This window comes from Lepus europaeus, chromosome 2 (assembly GCF_033115175.1).
Source record: "Lepus europaeus isolate LE1 chromosome 2, mLepTim1.pri, whole genome shotgun sequence".
Taxonomy (NCBI): domain Eukaryota; kingdom Metazoa; phylum Chordata; class Mammalia; order Lagomorpha; family Leporidae; genus Lepus; species Lepus europaeus.
In genome coordinates this window covers 139,806,557-139,824,110 of record NC_084828.1, presented here as the reverse complement: position 1 = coordinate 139,824,110, position 17,554 = coordinate 139,806,557, and the positions used below count along the sequence as shown (strand labels likewise).

Here is a 17,554-nt window from a genome sequence, read left to right as displayed (position 1 = left end):
TGTTGATGCAACTCTTCGAGTGTATGATGGACAACATTTAGAACTTCTTGTCTGACTCCTAAGAGGCTGTTATCATCTTGCCTCATACCCCGCAGGGGGCCCCAGCTTCTGTTCACAACTAACCAAACCACTGGTGGACAACAGACTCACGCTGTGCCAGAGTCCTCCCCAAGCAGTCTGAAGTCAGGGCCAGCACAGACAGGCCACAAGCTGCTGGAGATGCTGAGAGAAGCCGTGTTCTACCACGCAGACTGGGGAACTGAGGAAGACAATTTGCAGAGGCGGGGAAAGAGGAAGAAATGAGGCAGATACACAGCAACAAGTAGACAAGAGATGAAACCAAACTCTGCTGCAACTCCTGGGCCTCGATATTCCAGAGGGCCCACTATGTTCCTACTCTTGAATTCCTTGAGGCACCTTTCAACCTTTGTGATGAATTACCTTTCTGTTTCATTCCCAAAGATTCTTGCATAATAAGCTAATTCTGTTTAATTCCCAAAGATTCCTGGGGCTGGCACTGTGGCATAGCAGGTAAAGCCTCCACCTGCAGTGCTGGCATCCCATAGGAGCACCAATTTGAGTCCAGGCTGCTCTCTGCTGTGGCCTGGGAAGGCAGCAGAGGATGGCCCAAGTGCTTGGGCCCCTCCCTGTACCCGTGTGGGAGACCTGGAAGAAGCTCCAGGTTCCTGGCTTCAGATTGGCTCAGCTCTGGCTGTAGTAGCTATCTGGGGAGTGAACCAGCAGATGGAAGACCTTCTCTGTCTCTCTCTCTGCTTCTGCTTCTAACTCTGCCTTTCAAATAAACAAATAAATATTTTTTAAAAATTTTCCTGGAAGTTGCACTATTTACTTTATGGCATTATCCCTTCACCATAACTGGAAACCAAAACACTCATACAGGATGGTGAAACAATAACCTGGAGGAAAGTCATGTACAGTCGGCAGCCTCAAGCAGGGGGGTAAAAACGGAACAGCTTCTTCATAGCATCTACCGTGTGACACTGCCTGGGAAATAGCAGGCTTCTTCTGGATGCTGTCTAAACACACACATTTCCCTGAGGAAAAAATAAGCCAAAAATAATAGTGATCTTTTTCAATGGGGCCAAGTAACTTTAGCAAGCACCAAAGCGAAAGTGTTACAGTACCCAAAAGAGGAGGTGGGTGGGAAACCTTCTGAAGAGGGCAATTTTACAGCTGTTGGCACCAGTTTATGAGAATGCCGCCATGCCCATTAGGGGACTGAGTACAATGGCGTCAAAGCTTATTAACTCACACTCTGCATTAAAGAAAAAAACTGATAAATTCATGCCAATAAATACTTATCAGAATAGTGAGGAAAATATGCAGAGGATAAGGGACAACTCACTTTAAATTTTTTTTTACATTAAAAATTTTACAAATACTTACATTTTTTGTCATCATGCCAAACTGTATTCTATTTAAGATTCTGTAAAGCCATTAAAAAACAAACAATAAAAAACCTTCATCTTCAATAATTCTTTAAAATAACATCCTGTCAAAAGGAAAAAGAGGGAATAGTAATGTAACAATAGTAAGAAGCAACAGTGATGTCATATTTACTGTGTGACATGCATTGTTCTCTAAGTGAATTGCCTAAACTGATCCTCACAACAGCACTATTGAGAGCTGCACCACTTAATCCCCATTCCGCAGATAAAAACTGGAGTTTGAAGAGACTAAACAATTTGACCAAGTCAATTCAGCTCACGGATGATGCCGCCTGGACTCTGAAATATGAAACTATGCTGCTTTAGACCAGGCAGTAAAAGAAACACCAAGGCTTCATGGAGAAATGGCCAACTCCAGGGCAGGATAGGAAACATACAAGATGAACCCAGAACATTTCACTGTGCCTAAAGTAAGGAAGGGCTCAGAAATTGCCGAAGCCAAGTCAAGAGCACGCGGGAAACAGCACAGGGCCTCTGACCCGATCATTCGGGACATGTAGGCATCACAGAATACAACAGCTGTAAAAGACGGTAAACCCAACGACTATGATAATTATATGGGATTTCTGGGGATATTGTGGGGGGAAGGGCAAACTCTTTTTTGCAGCAGCATGCCAACTAACAAATATAGTTTCTAAAACTTGCATGTATCATAATAACTGATAAGGCAAGACTCATTAATAGGTGGTAAGATCAGACAGTGAAAATGTGTTGCATGAAATATCTCCCTACAACATATCTGTTAATTCAAACTTTCCAATGACAAACTTGATGAACCTGGCACATACCACTTCAGCTAAGTGGTCAAAGTTGCCAAATGACCACCAATAATGGAGCACCGAACACTGCATATCTAAGTGCACCATGATGGGTACAACATCATTTCTGAGGTATTTCTTCCCACAATGCAAAATCTAAATCTAATTATGAGAAAATACTGGTCTACAAAATGATGGCCTGAACTCTCCACAAACATCAGTGTTCTAAAAGGCAGAAGTTGGAGAAACATTCCAGATTTTAAAAAACTAGAAACACATGAAAGCTAAATTCAGCATGTGGTCCAGACTAGACACTGAACCAGAAAAAATAATTGCTGTAAAGACCAGTATCAGGGTAACCGGCGATAATAAAGTCCCCAGACTTGGGGCTGGTGATGTGGCACAGCAGATTAGGCCACTGCTTGTGATGCCAGCATCCTATATGAGTGCTGGTTCAAGTCCTGGATGCTTCACTGCCAAGCCAGCTCCCTGCTAATGTGCCTGCGAAAGCAGAATATGACCCAAGTGCTTGGGCCCCTACACCCACACGGAGACCTAGTTGAAATTCCTGGTTCCTGGCTTCAGCCGAGCCCAGCCCCGGCAGACATTTGGGAAGTGTACCAGCAGATAGAAGACCTCTCTGTAACTTTGCCTTTCAAATAAATAAATAAATATATAGTATTATTTCAACAAATAAATAAATAGTATTATCTCAATACTATATTTCTTGATTTTGATCAACGAACCAAGGGATTTTTCTATAAGTGAGTGTCCTTGTTCTTCGAAACACACTAAAATACTTAGGAGTAGAAGGGCGGGATGGTAGGAACTTGCTGACAAAAGATACATGACAGAAAGTGTGGGGGCACTTCAACACATTCATGGAAAATGGAATTAAAAGATGTTTATTTTAATGCAAAAAACTGCAATCTATGCATGTAAGAGACTTCACAATTCATGAAAATTGTATATTATGAAAAAACTATCCATGGGTGTTTTTTTTTTGTTTTTTGTTTTTTGTTTTTTTTTTTTTTTTTTTGACAGGCAGAGTGGACAGTGAGAGAGAGAGACAGAGAGGAAGGTCTTCCCTTTTGCCGTTGGTTCACCCTCCAATGGCCACTGTGGCCGGCACATCTCGCTGATCCGAAGCCAGGAGCCAGGTGCTCCTCCTGGTCTCCCATGCGGGTGCAGGGCCCAAGGACCTGGGCCATCCTCCACTGCCTTCCTGGGCCACAGAAGATAGCTGGCCTGGAAGAGGGGCAACCGGGATAGAATCCGGCACCCCAACTGGGACTAGAACCCTGTGTGCCGGCGCCACAAGGCGGAGGATCAGCCTGTTAAGCCACAGCGCCGGCCTATCCATGGGTTTTAAAAAGATTGTCCACCATCATCAACTTACCCTTTAATCCCATTTTTCTACCAATTTTCTGAAGGACCCCCATACAGCTGGTCTTAAGTATCTGCAGACTCCATATCCACAGTTCAACTGATTGTGGATAGAAAATATATATTTTTTTAATTGTGGATGCATTGAAGCTATATAGACCTTTTTCCTATTTACAGCACAACTGCACTCTATTAGGCACGAAAAGTAATCCAGAGATGATTTAAAACACACTGGAGGACGTACCCTATTCAGGAGTTCTTTCTCTTACTTTTGCAGCTTTTCTCTGAGACTACAATTACATGAAAACAAAAGCTTTAATAAGACATTTAGAAGGAATGAGAAAACTTAACTTTGAAAAGTTCATAAGTAATGGGGGCTAAGAAAAAAGGTGCTTCAAATATCTGCCTTAAATGCTACACATTGAATCTGCAAGTAATATTCTGTAGAAGAAAAACAAGGTGTTTTTACTTTTCAACACAACACTTAGTTTATATTTTTTCAATGATGAAGAAAATACAAAGGGTGAGGTGTTTGCGGTAGCAATTAAGGCGCTACTTGGGATGCTCAAAGTACCTAGAAAGTAAATAAACGCGGCACCAAACGTTTCAAGAACCTGCCGTCTCTGGCAGCACTGATGACGTCAGAGACAAACCGGTCATGTGCGCTGATGCATTATGCTTTATCCAGACACAACAACTGCACACTGCCTCTCTGTAACTCTGCCTTTCAAATAAGTAAATATATCTTTTTTTAAAAAAAATATTTAGAGCTGAATGACGATAAAAATAATTTTTTTTTTGACAGGCAGAGTGGATAGTGAGAGAGAGAGACAGAGAGAGACAGAGAGAAAGGTCTTCCTTTTGCCGTTGGTTCACCCTCCAATGGCCGCTGCAGCCGGCGCATCGCGCTGATCCGAAGCCAGGAGCCAGGTGCTTCTCCTGGTCTCCCATGCGGGTGCAGGGCCCAAGCACTTGGGCCATCCTCCACTGCCTTCCCGGGCCATAGCAGAGAGCTGGCCTGGAAGAGGGGCAATCAGCATAGAATCCGGCACCCCAACCGGGACTAGAACCCGGTGTGCCGGTGCCGCAGGCAGAGGATTAGCCTGTTAAGCCACGGCACCGGCCAATAAAAATAATTTAAAGCAAAATATTTAGGGGCTGGCACTATGGTGCAACAGATTAAAGCTCTGGCCTGCAGCACCAGCATCCCATAAGAATGCTAGTTCAAGTTCTGACTGCTCCACTTCCAATCTAGCTCCCTGCAAACCCACCTAGGAAAGCAGAGGATGGCCCAAGTCCTTGAGCCCCTGAACCTGCATGGGAGACCCAAAAGAAGCTCCTGGCTCCTGGTTTCTGATTGGCTCAGCTCCAGCCTTTGCAGCCATTTGGGGAATGAACCAGTGGATGGGAGACCTCTGTCTCCCTCTGCCTCTGCCTCTCTGTAACTCTTTCAAATAATGAATAAATAAATCTAGATTAGAAATACAAGTTGAACATCCTATTATGAAAATCTCAAATTTCCACTTCTGATCCAGCTCTCCTCTATGGCCTGGGAAAGCAGTAGAAGATAGCCCAAGTCCTTGGGCCCCTGCACCCACATGGGAGACCTGGAAGAAGCTCCTGGTTCCTGGTTTCAGATTGGCCCATCTCTGGCTGTTGCGGCCATTTCAAGAGTGAATCAGCTGATGGAAGATTCTCTCTCTCTCTCTCTGCCTCTCTGTAACTCTACCTTTTACGTAAATAAATACATCTTTAAAAATTATAAAAAATAAAATAGAATAAAATAAGAAATTTAGGGGCCAGCTGTGGTGTAGTAGGTTAAGCCTCCACCTGCAGTGCTGGCATCCCATATGGGTGCCAGCTTGTGTCTTGGCTGTTCCTCTTCCTATCCAGCTCTCTGCTATGGCCTGGGAAAGCAGTAGCAGATAGTCCAAGACCTTGGGCTCTTGCACCCATGTGGGAGACCTAGAGGAAGCTCCTGGCTCCTGGCTTCGGATCAGCCCAGCTCTGGCCATTGTGGCCATCTGGGGAGTGGATCAGTGGATGGAAGGCCTTTCTCTCTGTCTCTCTCTCTCTTTCTCTATGTCTGTAACTCTACCTCTCAAAATACATTTTTTAAAAAGTATTTATTCATTTATTTGAAATGCAGAGTAAGAAAGAGAGGAAGAGAAAGGGGGTGGGGTGGCATTGTGTCATAGTGGGTAAAGATGCCTCCTGCAATGCCAACATCCCAATTCTGATCTGGCTGCCTGCTAATGGCTTAGGAAAGCAGAAGATAGCCCAAGTGCTTGGGCCCTTGACACCCACATGGGAGACCTGGATGAAGCTCCTGACTCCTGGCTTCAGCCTGACCCAGCCCTGGCCGAGTGGCCATTTGGGGAGTGAATCAGTAGATGGGAGACCTCTCTCTCTCTCTCCCTCTCTCTTTCTGTAACTCTGCCTCTCAAATTAATAAATGTTTTCTAAAATAATTAAAAATGGAATGCTTTACCTTTAAAATACAGCTTGGGATACTGGCATCCCATATTGGGATGAGACTAGGTTCAAGTCTCAGCTCTGTTGCAGATTCCAGCTTCCTGCTCATGCATGTTTTGCGAGGCAGCCGTGATGGCTCAAGTCCTTGAGATACTGCCCCCAGTGTGGGGGACCTCGACTGGACTGCAGTTTTGTGGTCCAGCTCTTTTTCAATTAAATAAATAATTTTTTAAAAATTTTGTATTGGGATTGTGATGTAGACCCCCTTTATTCAATTAAAAAGAAGCTCCTTTATTCAATTAAAAGTATGCTCTCTTGCCTTTGAGAGAGTTTATAATGTTTTGATTAAAATACACTTTTTTGTAGTTATTTTAAAGCTTTTGTCTTTATTTTACATTGCCTTTCATAGAAAACTATTTGTAGGCTATGACTTAAACCCTCAAAGTACCTAGAAAGTAAATAAACACGGCACCAAACGTTTCAAGAACCTGCCATCTCTGGCAGCACTGATGACGTCAGAGACAAACTGGTCATGTGCGCTGATGCATTATGCTTTATCCAGACACAACAACTGCACACTTCTGCCTGTCACCCAGCCCTTCTGTTGGTTAAAAATATAAATCGGATTTCTTCTTCCAGCTTCATGAACACATTATGTTAAACTCAAAAAGTCAATCTTTTGACCTCACCATCTGCTATGATCTCTCTTGTCAGCTTCAGACAATGCAACTTCCACAGATGGTCTCCAAACACAAGCCCTTTTCTACTCTAATCACAATTTGGCAGCTCTGGCCACACAGCCTTTTAAAGTGGTACATTAATTAAAATATAGAGAGAAAGAAAAAAATAACTACAGGTAAATCCATAAAATAAAGCAGTAATGTCACTTTAACCACAGCTTGTAGACTTTCTAACACTGCCAAAAGGATGCTAGTAAAAACTTAATTTCAGCAAAGGCAGCTTACTTAAATGGCAGACATTACTAATTTTAAATACATGCTCATGATTCAGAGTTTAAGAAATACACAGAAGCAAAGCTAGAATCAATATCAGCCATAATCTCACCTGTCAGAGGCAACTACAATAACTTTTTGGGATAACTTTCTTCAGTATTCTCTCCGTGTACCCTATCTTTTGACATGTAGTATTAACTAGAAGATATTTTCAAAGAGTGACAGTATGTAATTTTTTCTTATGTGATCAGCACATCTAGGTACTCTCCTAAATGCTACATGTGTATGATAATATATAATTCACATCATAATTCTAGCAGGCAAATATTATTGTTCTCATTTTGTAGACGATAAAACAATTTCAGGCAGTTCAACTAATTTGCCCAGTTAACTAACTATACAAATAGCAGTGCCAAAAGAAAAAAAAAAGGCAGTGCCAGAACATGAACCCAGGATCTGAGTCCAGCAAACATGTTAACTACTATGACACCTTACAAAATGTGTCTGACTTAAGATACAATAAATAAATAAATCTTTAAAATAAATAACTAAATATATCCTCAAAATATTCTAACAAAATGATACACAGACTGACCATCCCTGATCTGAAAACCACAAACTTTTTAATCTCCAATATAAGGCCACAAGTGAAAAATTCCACACCTGATCTCATGTGACAGGCACAGTCAAAACACAGGTGTGCAAAATACTGTACAAAAATGACCTTCAGCTTGTATGCATGAGGTTTATGAGCATATTAAATTTAAAATATTATGAGCATATTAAATTTTATGTTCAGACTTGGGTCCATCCGGAAGACACTTCATTATATATACACAAATTACTAAAAAATTCAAACAAATCTGATATCTAAAACATTTCTGGCTCCAAGCATTGTGGAGAAGGGATACTTGACCTGCACATACAATTATTATTATGGAAAATCCAGAAAAAAAGATAATTTATCATATACCAAAGAATCCTTGAAAATTTTCACATAGGACAGATCATATATCATTGGGTTGAGTTTTCTGCCTTTTTAAAAACTCTCTTTTTTTAAATCTAAACATTAAATTGGAATTTTAAAAGTTTTAAGTATTTTTTTTTTTTTAATTTTTGACAGGCAGAGTGGACAGTAGAGGGAGACAGAGAGAAAGTTCTTCCTTTTGCCGTTGGTTCACCCTTCAATGGCCGCCGCGGTAGCGCGCTGCGGCTGGCTCACCACGCTGATCCGATGGCAGGAGCCAGGTGCTTCTCCTGGTCTCCCATGGGGTGCAAGGCCCAAGGACTTGGGCCATCCTCCACTGCACTCCCTGACCACAGCAGAGAGCTGGCCTGGAAGAGGGGCAACCGGGACAGGATCGGTGCCCCAACTGGGACTAGAACCCGGTGTGCCGGCGCCGCAAGGCAGAGGATTAGCCTAGTGAGCTGCGGCGCTGGCCAAGTATTTAATTTTTTAACAACCACAAAAATATTCCTTTACATGATTATACTGTAATTTACTGAACTAGCCCCTACTGATGGACATTCAGATTTAATAATTTTCTAATCAGGTATCAGCAATCACATTTAAATGCTGCAAATCCTTCATGTGGTTTAGTATGACCTGGTCTGCCTACACCTCCAGCTTTGCAATGAACTAATTTCCCATAATCTTTTCTGATCCAGTTTCACTGACAGCTTGTCAGTTCCTCAAAACTGGTTCACTCACCAAATGGCCAGCCAGGTTGAAGCTAGGAGACAGAATTCCATCTGGATCTCCCAAATGGGTAGCAGGGGCTCAAGCACTTGGGGTATCTTCTGCTACTTTCCCCAGGCTATTAGCAGGAAGCTGGATCAGAAGTTGGGTAACCAAGACTCGAACCAGTGTTCATACAGAATGCTGGTGTCACAGCAAGTGGCTTCATCTGTTGCACCACAATGCTGGCCTCCAAAGTAATTTTTAAAAATCACTTTTAGGGGCCAGCACTGTGGCATAGCAGGTAAAGCTGCTGCCTGCACTGCTGGTATCCCATGGGCGCTGCCAGTTTAAGCCCCAGCTACTCCACTTCTAATTCAGCTCTCTTCTATGGCCTGGGAAAGTGGCAGAAGATGGCCCAAGTCCTTGGGCCCCTGCACCTGCGTGGAAGACCCGGGAGAAGCTCCTGGCTCCTGGCTTTGGATTGGCACAGCTCCGGCCATTGCAGCCAATTGGTGAGTGAACCAGATGGAAGACCTCTCTTTCTCTGCCTCTCCTTCTCTCTCTGCATAACTCTGATTTTCAAATAAATCTTTTTTAAAAAATCACTTATTTATTTAAATCTGTTCTCCCACAGAGTCTTTTTTTTTTTTTTAATTTTGTACTCATGTCTTTATTATCAATGCAAGGTGATTCAGGGATACAGCAATCCTTTTCTATTGCTTGAGGTTGTATTTAGCTGTGATAGGTACTACAATGGACTTTTACATATGATCCTGCTTCAGTCTCTTAATTTTGAAGGCTTTGATTTTTAAAAGAAAAATAATTACAAGTTCAAAAGCATCAGACTTATTTGGGATTTCTGCTCTCTTAGCCATATTTTTTTTTTAAATTTTCTTTCTTTTTTTTAACTTATATTTAATGAATATAAATTTCCAAAGTACAGCTTATGGATTACAATGGCTTCCCCCCCATAACTTCCCTCCCACCCGCAACCCTCCCCTTTCCCACTCCCTCTCCCCTTCCATTCATATCAAGATTCATTTTCAATTCTCTTTATATACAGAAGATCAGTTTAGTATATATTAAGTAAAGATTTCAACAGAGTTATTTTACACACAATGTTGTGGTGCAACATGTTAAGCTGCAGCCTGTGATGCCACCATCTCATATGGGCACACATAGTCATCTAGGCTGTTCCACTTCCAATCCAGCTCTCCATTAATACGCCTGGGAAAGGAGCAGAAGATGGCCCAAGACCTTGGGCCCTTGCTCCCATATGGAAGACCCAGAAAAAGCTACTGGCTTCAGCCTAGACCAGCCCCGAGTGTTACAGCCATTTGAGGAGTGAACCAGTAAATGGAAGGTCTCCTTTTCTGTCTCTCCCTCCTTCTCTGTGACTCTGCCTTTTAAATTAACTAACTAATTAACTAATTAATTTAAAAAATTGTTGAGGGGCAAGCATCTGTCCAAGTGCCCAGTGTTCAAGTCCCAGTTCTACTCCCAGTTCCACTCCCAATTTCCTGTAAATGCACACCCTAGGAGGCAATGGGTGATGGCTCAAGTAGTTGGGTCCCTGTCAATATGGGACACTCCCCAAATGGCCGGAGATGAGCTGATCTGAGGCCAGGAGCCAGGAGCTTCTTCCAGGTCCTCCACTCAAGTGCAGGGGCCCAAGCAGTTTGACCATCTTCTACTGTTTTCCCAGGCCATAGCAGAGAGCTGAAGTGGAGCAGCCAGGACTCTAACCGGTGCCTATATGGGAAGCTGGCGCCACAGGCAGAGGCTTAGCCCACCCCGCCACAACATCAGTCCTAATAAACAAGTATTTTTTAAAAGGAAATAATATTTTTATGTTCATTGCTCAATTTTTAAAATCAGGAAAAAAAAGATTTACATAAGCTTTTACCCAGATGATAAAAAACCAGTTAATAGTACAAGCAATCAATAATATGACATATGTACAGTGAGATAATGAATATTACATGAATACTACTAATTTATTTGTTGAATAAATACCTATTGATTGCCAGTTGCTTATAAACACTGAGCATTCAAGATGCTGAGCATTAAAATGATGAGCACTTGGGGCCGGCGCTGTGGCACAGCAGGTTAACGCCCTGGCCTGAAGTGCCAGCATCCCATGTGGCCACCAGTTCGAGACCTGGCTCCTCCACTTCAGATCCAGCTCTCTGATATGGCCTGGGATAGCAGTGGAAGATGGCCCAAGTCCTTGGGCCCCTGCTCCCGCATGGGAGACCCGGAGGAAGCTCCTGGCTCCTGGCTTTGGATCAGCACAGCTCTGGCCTTTGCGACCAACTGGGGAGTGAACCATCAGATGGAAGACCTCTCTCTCTCTCTGCCTCTCTTCTCTGTATAACTCTGACTTGCAGATAAATAAATAAAATCTTTTAAAAAAAAATGCTGAGCACTGAAAAGAAAATGCTACGGAAACAATGACACAGGCCCCACCTTCATGGTGACATTCTAGCTATGAAGGCACAAACTGAAGAAAGAATTTCACAAGTAACTTCTTAATGATAATTACAAGTGCTAGGATGGAGACTCAAAAAATACACAAGAACAAGTAAAATAAGGGACTTGAACTTTGATGGTTTTACAGAAGTGAAGTTTGAGCTGAACTCATCAAAAAATACAATTCAAATCTGAGTGAATCACTGGCAAAGGGAAGAGCGGGGAGGAGAGCCCAGAGGAAGGAGAGCACATGGCAGTTCTAGAGCTGAGCTGGAGTCTGTGTGCCTGTAAACAAAGGGCAAGAGAGAGAGGGCTTCTGAGACCAGGGTGAGAGCCAGACAGATAACGCAGGACGACTAGTGGGAAGACCAGGAAGGATTCGAGCAGAGGCTGCAGCGTCCGAGCCAGATTCTAAGTTCTGTTCACCAAAGATTAACGTGGATGTGAGTTCTAATTCTTTTTTTTTAATTAAGATTTATTTATATATTTGAAAGGCAGGATTTGAAAGATTTACTTACTTATTACAGAGGCAGAGAGAGAGAGGTCTTCCATCCACTGCTTCAACCCCCCACCAAATGGCCCCAACGGCCAGAGCTGGGCCAATCCAAAGCCAGGAGCCAGGAGATTATTCCGGGTCTCCTACGCAGGTGCAGGGGCTCAAGCACTTGGGCCATCTTCTACTGCTTTCCCAGGCCATAGCAAAGTGGATCAGAAGTGAAGCAGCAAATTCATACGGGATGCCAGCACTGCAGGTGGCGGCTTTACCCATTATGCCACAGCACCGGACCCATGTTCTATAAAAACCAGCAGTACCGGCTGTATTCCATTCTTCAGTCATTGAAAAGCTCACTCATTTTTTGAGTATACCCAATTCACTTATATTTGCTACCTATAATCCATTATCTAGCCATCAAACCACCTTCACCCACCAGAATAGAACTTCTAAGGTCAGAAATAACAGAAAAAGAAATGGCCCTACTGCTCACATTAGCTTCCACAAAACCCATGAACAAATTAGCTACTGCAGGTCCTTGGGCCTGCCTTCATCTTACTGATTTTATTTAACATAAAGTTCATAGTAAATTTGTTTGTCATATTCTCAGGCTAGAAGCCATTAATGCTCAGTGGAAAGGATGTTGCAATGAGGAGCCAAGGCTTAGGCATGGCTACAGATGAGTACAATGACAAATATGAGAGAGAGTTATGTATCACCCAGTAAATTCACAGGAGGAGGATTCCTCCCTTATTTCCTGGCAGAATAGCATCATTACTGACTTTTCATACGGCTCCATAATAAAACCAAAAGGCTGCCTTTGTTTCAAATACACGTAACAGATTATCAATACTTATCATTTATTAATTACTGAACACGAAAGTATGAGAAAGAAAACTTATTTTTGCCCCTATCCAAAGAAGCAGTATTGGATGGGATCACTCAAATTTAGAACAAAGTCACACTTCAATATCTTGCCAAGAACCTAACAGAAAGGGTCTTTTACTAAGTAGCAAATTCCAGATTTTAAACCATGAATTCATTATGCAGAATGGCTGCATGGATTAATCACCTGTTACACACATGCTGCTTAGCAAAGTCTCATTTCTAGATCAGCTCCGTTTTAGACCAGTGACACAAGCATCAAGATTTAGCCTTATTTCATTCATCAAAACAGGCCAGACGTGTTTTTAAAGTCCTATTTTGGTACTAATATAAGTTTATAGATAAAATACTGTATAAAGAATTAGGAAAGCAAAAAATGGTTTGATTTACTCAACAGGAGTCCCAGGAGAAGACCATGGGACAAGCAAAGGGCAGCAATCAATAAAGAAAACACTGGCATGTCCAATGCTTATTTAGAACACCACTGTACTTATTAGACACATATTTAGTCCACAGTCTAATGAAAAGGAAATAATTTGTTATCAGCATCACTGCAAGAGTCGTTTAATAAGTAATTCTTCAAAATAACTCTGCAGAATAGTCACCTCTACTCACAGGAGGGAAAACTCAATCATAGAGCTTAAATGAGTTGTTCAAGGTCATACAGAACCAAACTTTACCTTAAAGTTTAGATAAATGAGATATATATTACCATATGTTTCATGGTATCATAAAAAGGTAAATTCTAAACAGCTTTAAGTATAAAGTAATTCTAGCTTTTTAAACCCATTAAAGATATTTGCATTGCTTATAAATGTTTAAGGATACAAATTAAATAGTTTAAATTTTATTTAATAAGCTTAAAAGAATTTTGGGAGCAGGAATTCTGGCACAGCATGTTCAGCCACCACTCGGGACCTTCACATATCCTAAATCAGAGTGCCAGCTGGAGTTCCGGGTCTTCACTTCCGATCCAGCTTCGTACTAATTCATTGTGGGAAGCAGCAGATGATGGCTTAAGTGCTTGGGCCCTTACCTCCCACATGGGAAACTCAGATGAATTTCTAGGCTCCTCCTGGCTTTGTCTGTCCATTCCTGGCTGCTACAGGCATTTAGAGAATGAAAGAGAAGATGAAATCTCTTTTAATCTCTCTCCCTCTGCCTTTCAAGTAGATGAAAATAAAGTACAGTTCAATATTGCAACACACCTGTATCATTTTAACTGATCAAGTGATTAGTACTCGTATTTCCTTGTCTTTTCTTTATGTTTGGAACTTCTGAGTGCTCTCTTCTAGTTCCTCATACAGCATGTAACACATTATTGTGAACTATAGTCATGTGCCAGGGAATGCTAGATCTTATTCTGAGTGTACTTTAGTATTTTTTTAAAAAAATTTATTTATTTATTTGAAAGTCAGTTACACAGAGAGAGAAGGAGAGGCAGAGAGAGAGGTCTTCCATCCACTGGTTCACTCCCCAACTGGCTGCAATGGCCAGAGCTGAGCCGATCCAAAGCCAGGAACCAGGAGCTTCTTCCAGGTCTCCCATGCAGGTCCAGGGGCTCAAGGAGTTGGGCCATCTTCTACTGCTTTCCCAGGCCATAGCAGAGAGCTGGATCAGAAGTGGAGCAGCCGGGACTCGAACCAGCACCCATATGGGATGCTGGCACTGCAGGCGGCGGCTCTATCCGCTGCGTCACAGCGCTGGCCCCAGTATCTTTTTAATCTAAAAGAAACTTCTGGGGGAAATGGTATGTTCTTAAGCTCCCCACACACTAAGTACTTTTTCATCCATATAGGCTGAAATTCCCAACAGCCATAAATCCCTAAAAGACACCACAGAATACAATGACAGCAGTGAAGTTTGAACTAACAGGGGTTAACTGTAAAAACTGTCACCAACTTTCTCAACTTTGAAGCAGGGTATGGATTTTTTCCTGTCATTTGTTGTTCCTTTTTAAAGACAAATTTGGGGAGGGAGGGGAAAGCAGAATGATACATACGCTCACTAAAAAGTAATCCCTTCATGGTACAATGGATAGTGCAGTGGACTTCTAAAAGTAATCAAAACAGAGCACAAAAAAATGAAATTATAATGACTAAATCCTACCACTGAAACAGAATAACTTAAAAGTATTTGTACAGATATTTCTAGGACTATATATGTATACATGTATGTTTATATGTAAAATACATATATGAATATTGTTATATAAGCAAAACAGATTCTGAGTCTGATACTGCCACTTTTTTTAAAAAAAGATTTATTTATTTATTTGAAAGTCAGAGTTAGAGAGGGAGACACAGAGAAAGAGAGAGAGAGAGAGAGATCTTCCATTGCTGGGTCAGGCAAACCAAGGAGCCATGAGCTTCACGTGGGTCTCCCATGGCAGGGGTCTAAATATTGGGCCATCTTCTGCTGCTTTCCCAAGTGCATTAGCAGGGAGCTGGATCAGAAGTGGAGCAGCCAGGACATGAACCAGTGCCCATATGGGATTCTGGCATCACAGGCAGTAGCTTTACTTACTATGCCATAATGCCTGCCTAGAATTGCCAATCCGACTTGAGAAATCCTATAGATGAGGCCTCCATAATACAGATTTTGTATTTGTAAAAAATTCTTTCAATGAAAAAAATTATACATGCTTATAATAAAAATATTCAACAGTACACAAGAAAATGCAATTCAAAGCAAGTCTTCTCAATCCCTATCCCTCTACCTTATCTCAATTCTCACTAGGAGTACCATTAACAGAATTCACTGACATTTATATTCTTTATACACACACACACACATATACACATACACACACATATATATATATACACTTTTTTAAAGTTTTTATTTATGTATCTGAAAGGTAGTTAACAGAGAGGGAGAGATAGAGAGGAAGGTTTTCCATCTGCTGATTCACTCCCCTAAACGGACACAATGGCTAAAGCTGGGCCAGGCTGAAGCCAGGAGCCAGAAGCTTCCTCTGGGTCTCCCATGTGGGTGCAAGGGCCCAAGTGCTTGGGTCATCTTCCACTGTTTTCCCATTAGAGAGAGCTGGATCGGAAGAGGGGCAGCTGGGACATGAATCAGCACCCATATGGGACGCTGGCACCACAGTTGGAGGCTCAGCCTACTAAGCCACAGTGCCAGCCCCACTTATATATATTCTATAAAAAAAATTACAGATGATACATGAAAATATTCTAGTTATAAAGATCTAAGTACAGCGAAAATGCCCGTATGAACATTTCAAATCTAATTTATGAATTTCACTGTTATCAGTTTGGTAAATATTCTTACATAGAGTTCATTCTATGTATTTTCGTGTAAGTACTTCGATGGAGAGAAACATGGATTTTTAGTTTTTTCAAATTTTAGCCTTGTTAAATGGCATCATGTTGCAATAATTTTTCACTTAAGAGTGACTCTTAAATGTTATTATAATGCAATCTCTTTGTGTTGACAGAGGAGTTCCATATTTTGATTGTGGTAGTGGCTATATTAACTTATACATGTGAAAATATGTCCCAGGGGCCAGCACTGTGGCATGGTAGGTTAAGCCCCTACCTGTGTTGCTGGCATTCCATATGGGTGCTGGTTCAAGTTCTGACTGCTTCATTTTTGATCCAGCTCCCTCCTAATGACCTGGGAAAGCAGTGGAGGATGGCCCAAGTGCTTGGGCCCCTGCACCCATGTGGGAGACCCGGAAGAAGTTCTGGGCCTCTGGCTTTGGATCAGCCCAGCTCTAGCCATTGCAGCCATTTGGGGAGTGAACCAGTGTATGGAAGACCTCTCTGTCCTTCTCTCTGTAACTGTGCCTCTCAAATAAATAAATATTTAAAGAAAAAATAAGTAAGTTGCAGAACGGTATATAAAGACATACAAAAGAGAGCACACATGGGGCCAGCATTGTAGTGCGAGTCAAGCTGTGCCTGTGACGCCCCATCTCCTATCAGAGTGCTGGTTTCAGTCCTGACTACTCTGTTTCTAATCCAGCTTCCTGCACATACATCCTGGAATGCAGCAGGGGATAAGGGTTTGGGTCCCTGGGAGATGAAGATGGAGTTCCTTTGTTCATTGCCTCAACCTGGCCCAGCTATGGCTATTGCAGGCATCTGGGAAGTCAAACAATGGATGGAAAATCTACCCTCCCCGAGTGGCTCTGCCTTCCAAGTAGGTGAAAATAAACACTTCTTTTAAATGCATGGGCACTGAAACTGGTGATAATCAATTTTAAGATCTGTAGTCCAGTTAATTATACTGTGTCCATGTCAATTTCCTGGTTTCATAATGAACTATCATTACATTAGATGTTACCACTTGGTTGGTGGGTATACAGTAGCTCTACATTCTAGTTTTGCAACTTTTTTTAAGTCTATAATTAAAGTCAAAGTTAAAAAGACACCATACAACTTATTTTTAATTCGGTTTGCTTAATAGTTAATACATTAATATGGTAAAAGGGAGGAGAGCCAGACGGTATAAAAGGCACACAGTGCAATGTCATTTTCCTAATGCTGTTCCTGTTTCTCTATTTCCCACCCACACCACTGACACCTCTGTGTGGGACAGTTACAGTCCTAGTACCTATGTTCATGTACTACCTGGGGTTTCTCTGAGCATTATAAGCAACACAAGAACATCCTACTTTTCCCACTTTATATTGTGCTTTGATATATTTTTATATATAATTTTTTTTAAGATTTATGTATTTATTTGAGAGGCAGAGTTACAGACAGAGAGAAGGACAGAGAAAAAGGTCTTTCATCTGCTGGTTCACTCCCCAAATGGCCTCAACAGCTGAGCAGATCCAAAGTCAGGAGCCAGGGGCTTCTTCTGGGTCTCTTATACGGGTGCAGGGGCCCGAGCACTTGAGCCATCTTCCACTGCTTTCTCAGGCCATTTGCAGGGAGCTGGATTGGAAGTGAAGCAGCTGGGACTCAAACCAGTGCCCATATGGGATTCTGGCACCACAGGCAGAGGCTTAG

The 17,554-nt window shown here is 42.0% G+C and overlaps 1 protein-coding gene across 8 annotated transcripts in view; it reads right to left on the bottom strand.

The window, feature by feature from the left end:
- TFDP2 (transcription factor Dp-2) overlaps positions 1–17,554 on the bottom strand; it is a 184,218-nt gene that overhangs the window by 129,877 nt on the left and 36,787 nt on the right. For 3 of the 8 annotated variants that reach the window (XM_062213823.1, XM_062213829.1, XM_062213851.1), the window contains exon 2: positions 1,408–1,513. The exons of 4 other annotated variants lie outside the window; for them this stretch is intronic. In XM_062213823.1, coding sequence (XP_062069807.1) covers positions 1,408–1,422 — 15 coding nt within the window. In that variant the 5' untranslated portion in view covers positions 1,423–1,513. Of the gene's footprint in view, positions 1–917; positions 1,009–1,407; positions 1,514–17,554 lie in introns of those variants that run through there. One more of the 8 variants, XM_062213852.1, reaches the window with a different exon arrangement.